This window comes from Mirounga angustirostris, unplaced genomic scaffold, assembly GCF_029215605.1.
Source record: "Mirounga angustirostris isolate CCGP_5_RB_7025 unplaced genomic scaffold, mMirAng1.0.hap1 SCAF_11, whole genome shotgun sequence".
Classification (NCBI taxonomy): Eukaryota; Metazoa; Chordata; class Mammalia; order Carnivora; family Phocidae; genus Mirounga; species Mirounga angustirostris.
Genome location: NW_026991719.1, coordinates 103,926,738 through 103,937,997, shown reverse-complemented (window position 1 = coordinate 103,937,997; position 11,260 = coordinate 103,926,738). Strand labels below are relative to the sequence as shown.

At 35.9% G+C, this 11,260-nt stretch overlaps 1 protein-coding gene across 1 annotated transcript; it reads left to right on the top strand.

Annotated features, from left to right (window-relative positions):
- The first annotated feature begins 2,064 nt into the window (after nt 1–2,064).
- On the top strand, nt 2,065–3,566 carry LOC123846775 (DAZ-associated protein 2-like). The gene has a single exon (XM_064573620.1). The coding sequence runs from the start codon at nt 2,065–2,067 to the stop codon at nt 2,662–2,664; it is 600 nt and encodes a 199-aa protein (XP_064429690.1). The 3' UTR covers nt 2,665–3,566.
- Nucleotides 3,567–11,260: the final 7,694 nt, after the last annotated feature.

Sequence of the window (11,260 nt, the reverse complement as noted above, 5' to 3'; positions counted from 1 at the left end):
ATCTGGTAGTGTTTGAGGGATGAGACAAGCCTAGGGTCCTCCTACTACACTGCCATCTGAACTCTCTCCCCTACATTAACATATTTATGAGACATCTAAATAAACTCTCTAGATAGACATAAATAAGAATAAGAACAGGATTTTTTTTTAACCTAGAAGAGTTCTAAGTATCTATAAAATCAAAAGCAAACCTAATACTAAGGTTGAAACATTAAAAACAATTTGTAGACAAATTGTCTATGTTAACAATTATTGCACATTGAACATAAACTACATTTTCTTAACTTTAGTGTCTAGACAGGGGTGTTTGTTATCACCACTTTTTTTTCAACAATGCTCTGAAATCCTAATCAGTAATTTAAGGCAAGAAAAAAATTAGTTATGGAACTGGAAAGGGTAATATGATTTTACACATAGATACTCAAAACAATTTATGGATAAATCATAGAATTAAGTAAAAGGTTCTGTAAGGTGGCTAGATATAAATCTCTATACAAAATCAAATTGTATTTCTATATACCAAAAATTAACAGGAATAAAATATAATTTTTAAAAAGTATTGGAGAAATCTATACCTTCAATGCCATCCTGATCAAAATTCCAATGACATTCTTCAAAGTGCTGGAACAAACAATCTTAACATTTGTATGGAATCAGAAAAGACCCCAAATTGCCAGGAAATGTTGAAAAAGAAAAACAAAGCTGGGGCATCACGTTGTCCAATTTCAAGCTATATTACAAAGCAGTGATCACCAAGACAGCATAGTACTGGCACAAAAACAGACCTATAGACCAATGGAACAGAATAGAGAACCCAGAAATGGACCCTCAACTCTATGGTCAAATAATCTTCAACAAAGCAGTAAAAAAATGCAATGGAGAAAAGACAGTCTCTTCAATAAATGGTGCTGGAAAAATTGGACAGCCACATGTAGAAGAATGAAACTCAACCATTCTCTAACACCATACACAAATATAAACTCAAAATGGATGAAAGACCTCAATGTGAGACAGGAATCCATCAAAATCCTAGAGGACAACATAGGCAGTTACCTCTTTGACATCAGCCACAGCAACTTCTTTCAAGATACATCTCCAAAAGCTAGTGAAACAAAAGCAAAAATGAACTTTTGGACTTCATCAAGATAAAAGGCTTCAGCACAGCCAAGGAAACAGTCAACAAAACAAAGAGGCAACCACAGAATGGGAGAAGATATTTGCAAATGACACTACTGACAAAGGGCTGGTATCCAAGATCTATAAAGAACTTCTCAAACTCAACACCCAAAAAACAAATAATCAAGTCAAAAAATGGGCAGAAGATATGAAAAGACACTTCTCTGAAGAAGACAAATGGCTAACAGACACATGAAAAAATATTCATCATCATTAGCCATCAGGGAAATTCCAATCAAAACCACATTGAGATACCACCTTCCACCAGTTAGAATGGCAAAAATGGACAGGAAGAGAAGCAAATGTTGGAGAGGTTGTGGAGAAAGGGGAGCCCTCTTACACTGTTGGTGGGAATGCAAGTTGGTACAGCCACTTTGGAAAACAGTGTGGAGGTCTCTCAAAAAATTAAAAATAGAGCTACCCTATGACTCAGCAATTACACTCCTGGGTACTTACCCCAAAGACACAAATGTAGTGAAAAGAAGGGCCATATGCACCCCAATGTTCATAACAGCAATGTCCACAATAGCCAAACTGTGGAAAGAGCTGAGATGCCCTTCAACAGATGAATGGATAAAGAAGATGTGGTCCATATATACAATGGAATATTACTCAGCCATCAGAAAGGATGAATACCCAACTTTTACATCAACATGGATGGGACTGGAGGGGATTATGCTCCGTGAAATAAGTCAAGCAGAGAAAGTCAATTGTCATATGGTTTCACTTATTTGTGGAACATAAGGAATAGCATGGAGAACATTAGGAGAAGGAAGGGGAAAATGAAGGGGGGAAATTGGAGGGAGAGATGAACCGTGAGAGACTATGGACTCTGAGAAACAAACAGGGTTTTAGAAGGGAAGGGATGGGGCATGGGTTAGCCCGGCGATGGGCATTAGGGAGGGCACGTACTGCATGGAGCACTGGGTGTTATACAAAAACAATGGATCAGACACCAAGCTGAACCGTACCAGCAGCCACCATGAACAGCAACGGCAATATCCAATGCAGCCAACCTGCCCTGTGCAGCCTCCTGGGAACCCAGTGTACCCTCAAACCTTGCATATTCCTCATGCTCCACCCTATACTGATGCTCCACCTGCCTACTCAGAGCTCTATCGTCCGAACTTTGTGCACCCAGGGACTGCCACAGTCCCCACCACGTCAGCTGCATTACCTGGTGCCTCACTGTATCCTCCCATAGCCCAATCTGTGGCTGTTGGACCTTTAAGTTCCACAATCCCTATGGCTTATTATCCAGTTGGTCCCATCTATCCACCTGATTCAGCAGTGCTGGTGGAAGGAGGGTATAATGCAAGTGCCAGATTTGGAGCTGGGGCTACCGCTGGCAACATTCCTTGTCCACCCCCTGGATGCCCTCCCAACGCTGCTCAGCTTGCAGTCATGCAGGGAGCCAATGTCCTCATAACTCAGCGGAAGGGAAACTTCTTCACGGATGGCTCAGATGGTGGCTACACCATCTGGTGAAGAACCAAGGCCACCTCTGTGTCGGGAAAGACATCACATACCTTCAGCACTTCTCACAATGTAACTGCTTTAGTCATATTAACTTGAAGTTGCAGTTTAGACACATGTTGTTTGGGTGTCTTTCTGGTGCCCAAACTTTCAGTCACTTTTCAAACTTAATAAGGATCCATGTAATGGTAGCAGTACCTCTTTAAAGCATTTTGAGGTAGGGGAGGCATCCATTCATAAAATGAATGTGGGCAAAGCAGCCCTAAGGATCTTCCTTTAATTCCTCTGGAGTAATACTGTACCATACTGGTCTTTGCTCTTAGTTAATAAAACATCAAATTAGATTTGGAGGGAACTTTAATCTTCCTAAGAATTAAAGTTGCTAAATTATTCTGATTGGTCTTTAATCTCCTTTAAGTCTTTGATTTCTATTACTTGTTATAAATGAAACACATTAGTTGTCTGCCCTTCCCTCCTTTCCATCCTTTGCCCCATGTCCCACCCTCACCTCTAGTCTCTTCCAGTTCCTTCCTGCCAATCTCCATTGAATCAATGGTGCAGGATAGAAAGCCAGTCAGACTAACTTCCTTCTCTCTTTGCACTTGTCCCCACTTGCCATCTTTTAACTAGTCTTTCACAAGGATCTTCTGAAACCCCCTCTGTGCTCCAAGCACAGGCCCCATTACTTCTGCTTTTGCATCTCCTCAGGCAAAAGTGGAGGGTGCCTTTTTGATGCTCCTCATAGGTTGTTTCTTCATCCATGAACCAAACCCCAATTTGCTTCGGTGACAGAAAAACAGAGCTCTATTTGAACAAAGGGTATCAATGCAAACTGTACTGTAAACAGGTTTGTTTAAAATGTGGGGGCAAGGAGAAGGATGTATTTCAAAAGCCTGATGATGTCAGAGTCAAATTAGGGGATGTTTTCCCATCCAAAAATTGGTTACTCTTCATTGTCAGAGTATCTGATGTAGGCCCTCGTGGCTCCTGAGAATTCCTCAGCTGGGTTAATGGGGTCATGTTATGAATCCCTCACTACAAAATGACTCGGGTCCAGTGAAATCTCATTAGCGTTAAGAATATTTCAGGGACCCTTAATATTTTGATTTTTGTTTTCTGAAATTGGATATTATTTTATAATTTCAGTTCATCTAAATTTTGTGTTCTGTCCATGTGATGTTTGACTGTACCATTGACTGTTATGGAAGTTCAGCGTTGTATGTCTCTCTCTACATTGTGGTGCACTTAACTTGTGGATTTTTTATACTAAAAATGTAGAATAAAGACTATTTTGAAGATTTGAATAAAGTGATGAAGTTGCATTACAAAAAAAAAATGGATCACGGATCACCACATCTAAAGCTAATGATGTATTGTATGGTGACTAACATAACATAATAAAATTTAAAAAAATAAAATAAAAAGGTATTTGCAATTACATTAGAATGTAAATTGTACTTAACAGAAAATTTACCTTTATGAAGAAGTTACAAAACATTATTAAAAGAGATTAAAGAATACTTAAATAGTGTTGATGTTATAGACTGAATTGTGCTTCCCCAAAATTCATATGTTGAAACCCTAACTACTAGTATAAGTATATCTGAAGATAGGGATTTAAAGAGATAATTAAGGTTAAATGAGTTCATAATGTTGTGGCCCTAATTCCATTGGACTGGAGTTTTGTGAGAAGAGCAAAAGACCCCAGAGATGTTTATCTCTTTCTCTCTATGCATGCATACAGAAGAAAAGCTATGTGAGCATATAAAAAGAATGTGGTTGTCTGCAAGCCAGAAAGAGAGGTCTCACCAGAAAGCAACTGATGGCACCTTGATCTAAGATTTCCAGGCTCCAGAACTGTGAGAAAATAAATTTCTCTTATTTTAGACACCCAGTCTGTGGTATTTTGTAGTGGCTGCCCTAGCAAACTAACACTGGTGAGATATATGATTTCCTAGAGTGCAGAGTCAACTATTTTAGGACATAGAAACTAGATTTTAAAGACTCCTAGATTCAGTTCAATTCCAATAAAAAATATTAGTAAGGTGGTTTTTTTTGGTGTAACTTGATAATCTGATTTTGAAATTTATACTCAAGTGTAAATGTCCAAAAATAGCCAGAACACATATAGAAGAAAAACATAGTAGAAAGATTTGCCTAGCCAGGTATCAAACATTTTTTTAAACTATATCAAGTTAGTATAAGGTCATGCTGAAAAGATAAACAGACTGATAAACTGAAAAGAATAGGGGACTCAGGAATAGAACCATATATAATTGTAAATTTGATGTATAATAAAATGGAAAGATTAGATTTTTCTATAATGTTAATATGACAATTGCTTGACCATATGTTTTAAAAAATTAATTCGAGCATGTATTTTATGCCATGCATTTAAAATTTGATTTTAGGTAGATAAAAAATTTAAGTGAAAAACAAAACTATTATCTTTTAGAAAAACACACAGAAGAATAATTTTATGAACTCAGAGAAGAGAAAATAGAAAATGAAAAACTCATAAATTCTAAAAATTAAAAAAGTAAATCATTTTAGTATGATTTTATCATATTAAAATTAATAATAACTTCTTTTCATCAAAATGCACCATAGAGAAAATAGACAAACCTTAAGCTAGAGAATATATTTTAAAAAAATTAACTGGCAAACAACTTGTATTCATATCACATAAGAACTCTTCACAGTAACCCAGAAAAAGTACTTTAGACATTGACAAACTGATACAAAAATTTATGTGAAAATAACAAGGGCCAAGAATAGCTAAAATATTCTAGAAGAGTATGGTCAAAAGACTTCTTCTACTAAGTATGCAGACGTATTATAAGATACAGTTATTAAGGTGGTGTGAATTTGATGCAAGGATAGACAAATAGACCAATGAAATAGAATAGACATGTTAGAATTAAACTGTATATATAATAGATATAGATAGATAGATGATGGTGGTAGGTAGATGATAGATACCTGATAGATAGATGATAGATAGATAAAGGTGTCACTGTAGATCAATGGAGAAAGATACACCTTCAATAAATAATTATGATTCAGTTGCATATCAACATGAAAAATAAATAAAATTTGGTCTCTACCTACACCATTCATGATAATCTATCCCAGGTAGTGTGTAGACAAAGTTGTGAAAGGCAAAAAATAAGGCTTTTAGAAGATAATGCAAAAGAATATCTGCACAATCTTGGGTAGGGAAAGATATTTTTAAGAACAGGAAACAATAACCTAAAAAAAGATGTTGAATCAAACTAAGTTAAAATTATGAATCTATGTTCATAAAAGTAACCACTAAGAAAATGAGAAGACAAAACTGAAATTGGGAGAGGAATGATGTTTGTAACACTATCATCAAAAAAGGGCATATATCTAGAATATATTGAGTACCCATAAATTTGTATGAAAACAACCAACCTTATGAAAAATTGGACAAGAGATTTAAGCAGACACTTCATAAGAGAGGAAAACTGAGTGGCAAATATATGTCTAAAAAGATGTTCTGTCTAAATAGTAAGTTGGATATGGAAATTAAAACCAAAAGGAGATGTCATTTTATATCCATCAAGGTGGCAAAAATGTTAAAACTATCAAGATTGGTGAGAATATGGACTAAATGTGTACATTTATACAATGCGGTGGAAGTATAAATTGGTACAAATCTTTAGAAAACAATTTAGCATTACATAACAATATTGAATATGTATAAAGCATTAGATGTAGCCATTCTGCTCCTAGGTATATATCCTAGGTAAGGTCTTACCCTTGTCTACCAGGAGATATGTCTAAGAACATTTATTTATTTTATTTATTTATTTTTTTAAGATTTTACTTATTTATTTGAAAGAGAGAGAAACAGCATGAGAGGGAAGAGAGCCAGAGGGAGAAGCAGGCTCCCCGCTGAGTCAGGAGCCTGATGTGGGACTCGATCCCAGGACTCCGGGATCATGACCTGAGCTGAAGGCAGTTGCTTAACCAACTGAGCTACCCAGGCACCCTGTCTAAGAACATTTATAAGAGCATTGGTTTTTGTTGTTGTTGTTGTTTGTTTGCAGAAAAAAAATAAACTGGAACTAAATCAAAGCCTGTCAACAGAAAAGGGTAAAATAAGTTATGGCATATTAATGTAGTAGACCACAGCTACACATTAACATGAAGGATCTCACCAACATAATATTAAACAAAAAAAGAAATAATGTTTAAGACGTTACAGAAAAATTCATACAATATATTTTAAGTTTCAAAAACATGAAAAATCAAAGGGTGTTTTTAAGGAAAATTTTGATAAATGTGTAAAGAAATCAATTCAGGATTCTGAGTATTTCTGAGTCAGCAAGAAAGGGAGTGGGCTGCTTGAGTGACACACAGGGCACATCAAAGTTGATGTAGGTTTTTGACATTTCTGTTTAAATGAATAGTAAGAATACTAAGCACTGGAGCTGAATCTCCATATTTTTCTCTAAGATGGTATATAAAGGCACAAGGGAGTGTGAATGGGGCAAAGAATCCAAATAGCAGCCTGGCTGAGTCTTAACTTTCTGAACAGGTTCTAAGCTACCTAAGAAAAAATCATCAGCATGGAAGGGCAACCACTGGCCTAGATGCTATTCAGGAGCTGTGCATTCTGGCTGAAAGCTGTCAAAGTCTTGCCAACGTGTGGCCAACGGAGAGCATTTTGGAGGATGATGGCAGAAAACAGTGCAAACGGCCTTGTTAGCCAGATAGAAATGTGCCAAATAGTGAGAAGACAGCTTAGTATGTTATTGGGTGTTTCTTCCAGGATCCCCATGAGAGCCCAAAGCCTGGGCAGACTCTTGGTCACAAGCCCTGTGAACTGTTATTGCAAAACTGTCACACAATTTAAAAGGAATATAAAGTCAGCCCATTTGACTGGTGTTGGGAAAAAGAAGGGGATTGAACAATTGAATGTTTTAGCTTTATAGGTATCATACTGACTTGAGTAAAAGAAGGGGCATAGACACTTAGGTAAATATAATCAGAGTGAACAAATATCCTCAGTTTATATCATTATTAAGAAATAAGGTAAAATGTTTGCTACCATGGGAGTTTCCATATGTAGATGTGACTTTACTCTCTGAGCTTATCTTTATAGTGTCATCTAATCTTTTTGTTTCTTGTTAATTGACCCAGAACTACATTACTTTTGGTTATGCTTCAAAGTATCCTTGACAAGACTTTAGTACCAGTCATGGTCACACTGGAGTAGTGTATGTTCTTTATCTATGAATGCTATCTTGAGCCCCTAGCCATGACACAGAAGGTAAATGGCTTACTCCTGGTTTTAAACAGAATCATGGTGGACTAGAACAAAGAGAAATGAGAGAGGTCAAATTGTTTGAGGGATTTTCTGACTAAAAATAGCATTTCATGCTGATCAGATGTATTGATCTTTAGTTGTTAGTTCCTAAAACAAAACTCTGATATAAAAATAAAGTTATACTAGCCTTCTAGACATGTATGTTCTTCTAAAAGCTAGCAATAACTCAATCTTATTCCTGTTAACACAATTCAACTAGTAATGACTTTTTGAATGATAAACTTGCAACATCAAGAGAGTGGCTCAGGTTTAATAAGATGAAGAATTTCTTGCTGGACAGTGTGAGCAAAGACAGCATGACATCCCAGAAAAATAAATAAATAAATAAATGCAAAGAAAGGAAATATGGGTCCTAGTCTATTGGCAGGAGAATATTACCAGACAACATTTTGCCAATGAACTAGAAGCCCTAAACCTTTGTCCCAAAAGTTGTTAATGACGTGTGTATGTGTGTGTGTGCATGTGTGTGTGTGTGTGTAATTTTGGTTTGTTTCTTTTTCTTCCCTGTGTATAAAGAATTCCAATTTTTATGACAAAGTGTTAAGTGGAAATAGAGTACATTTTACACTGAACTTTGTTGGCCTATAAAGCAATAGATATTCATATTATAGAACTAGAAGTGATAATCCCATACAAGAGATAACTGAGAAGCTTGAATTCATGTGCCAACTCTTACTGATGAATAGTGGCTGTCTACAGACCTATGTTGAGAGGATTCTGATGTGAGGTCTAAGCTTAACACAGAAGACTGCCATACTAGATTAGAAAAGTTTAAGGGGGCAAAAAATGGCAGGAATGTTGGCAAATGTACTACTTATTTCTATTATCATATTATTCTTTCTCCAATGTGCATGTGTATTTTTCTTCTTTGCTGCCATTTAAGCATAGGCTGCCTTACAAAATATGACTAAATGGCTTTCCATTAGTAGGGGCAGAAACTACTATGATTTTGTTGCTGGCAAAAAGCAGTTAAATGATAGTAGCCTATCAGTCTAGAGTCTGCAACTGATAAATTGTATATATGTGTATTACAAGTTATAAAATCTTGAAATCTTAGGCTTATTCTTTTTTACTATTGTTCTTTTAAGTAGCGTATTATAAATATTGACAGAAATAGCCACAAAAATGCACCAAAAAGTGAGTGTGATTAACAAGATATGGTGTATAAATTCTGTATACATGATAATGAACAGTGGACACTCTAAACTGATGTCCTCATTTTCACATTTCTCTACATGTTTTCATAATTTCATAATGTTTTCAAATTTCATATTAAATCCTATTTAGAAAATAGCTAAGAAAATAACAGTCAGCTGTTGAACTATAAAATGAAAATAGGACTGAAGTTATAAAACTTGGTTAAGATGTGCTTTTCCAATTTAACAGCTGTAAACAAACTGAAAAAGTCTCATAACTTCTTTGATTACAAATTTCTGAAAACTATAAAGTTGTTGTGAAGGTAAAGTGTGATAAAGTCTGTGAAACATCCTGGATAGTACCTGACATATACTAATTAATGGATTTTTTTTTTTTCTGAATTTAGACAAAGTGCCTTTTTTCTCAGAAATGTTCCTGGGTGAGATAGTTGTTTGTAGTTTATAAACTTCCCAACACTCTTCATAAACAATTATCAGAAATTATAACATAGAAACAAGAAATATTTATCATTTTCAAATTTGAGCAAGTTGTTTGATAAAATAATAAATAAATAAAATTATGCTTACAAAAATGCATGCTGATACACACCCATCTCAAACAGAAGTGAAATATTTATTTTTTTAGTCTGTTACAATTAAATACAAAATGGAGACTGGACTTGAGAATTCCATAACCATACAAAGCCATTTAAGTCATGTAAGCAAAACTAAATCTAGCTTATTTTAAAAACATAAGCAAAAGTTAACATTGGTTATTTCTTGTAAATGCCTTTGATAATCATAAAATAAACTTAAGTCATCTTTCTAAAAATGGTATGAGGTAATCACTTTTAACCATTCTCCTGCCGTCTGGAAACCATATTTTAATACCTGCAACTTCAGGCCTGTAACTTCTGGCCCTTTCATATCAATTACTGATTTTGAAAACTCCCAGTTCACAAATTGTTCTTATATGCACAGTAAAGTTTTACTAAATACTATTTACTGATTCAGTGGTTTTAATTTTGCTATTTCTGGATTTTTGAGCTTGGATAGAAATATTTTTGCTCTAGGTTGATATGTCTTATCTAAATGTGGATACTTGAAGCCCAAATTAAAATCATGCAGAAAAATGACATTAGCCCAATGGCAGAAGAGGCAGGCCCTAACTTTCATTCCCCCATAGAAACAAAAAAAATAGCAGGAACTGTGAGAACCAACATTGTTACTATGTTGGAAAATAATCAATGGTTTATAGCTGCCAAATAAACACTGAATTAAAAAAAAAGCAACTTGAAAATGGCAGGAAAGTTTTGTGATATTTTTACTTGCCATCACCCCACCCCCTACTGAGATGGTGTAGGCTTGTAGACCCCTTGCAGGCCAGGGTCATTTGAGGACTGCAGTGAGGTTAAGGTCGGCCAGGCAGGCCTAGGCCAGGAGGAGAAAACGTTCTCTTCCCCTTATCTCATGTTGCAAGTTCTAAATGCCTGGATCAGCAGGAAGTGGCTCTTGCCTAGCTTAAAGTGTATCTTTCTAAACAGAAGTGTTCTTTCTAAAGACAAAGAACATGTTGTCTCCAAAGGAAGGATGGCTAAGAGAATTCTTTATTCTGCAAGCATAAACAGGATGTATTTTGTTCTTATTGAATTTCGTGTATATTTCACTTCACGGATGTTGGGTTGATACTTTAAGTACGCATTGTTATGTTTATCTGATCTCTGCAAGTATATAGCTACGTGAGAAATAAACGGCAGTATGCAGTTGCAAGTGCTGCCTTTGCTCTGCATCCCCTGTGTCCTGGTGATTTCGTAGACCCTTACCCAGGGACCCCAACGCACTAGACGTTGACACACTACCCTTGTGCTTTGGCAGTTTTAAAGCAGTGGAAGTTTCAAAGCAGTACCATCCTGTGTCCCACTAGGGGACCCTTGTCCCTGGTTTGTGAGGGAGCAGAGCAGATCTTATTTGCAAATTGTTGTATATGACTATTCTAACATGTCCAGGGGCTTGCTGAAGGGTAGATATGAGGTGTTCATTTCTGCTTTCCCTAGTTTGGAACACAGACTGGAAAAGTGGCAAACGTTTTCTAAAAAATGTTGCAATTCACAAA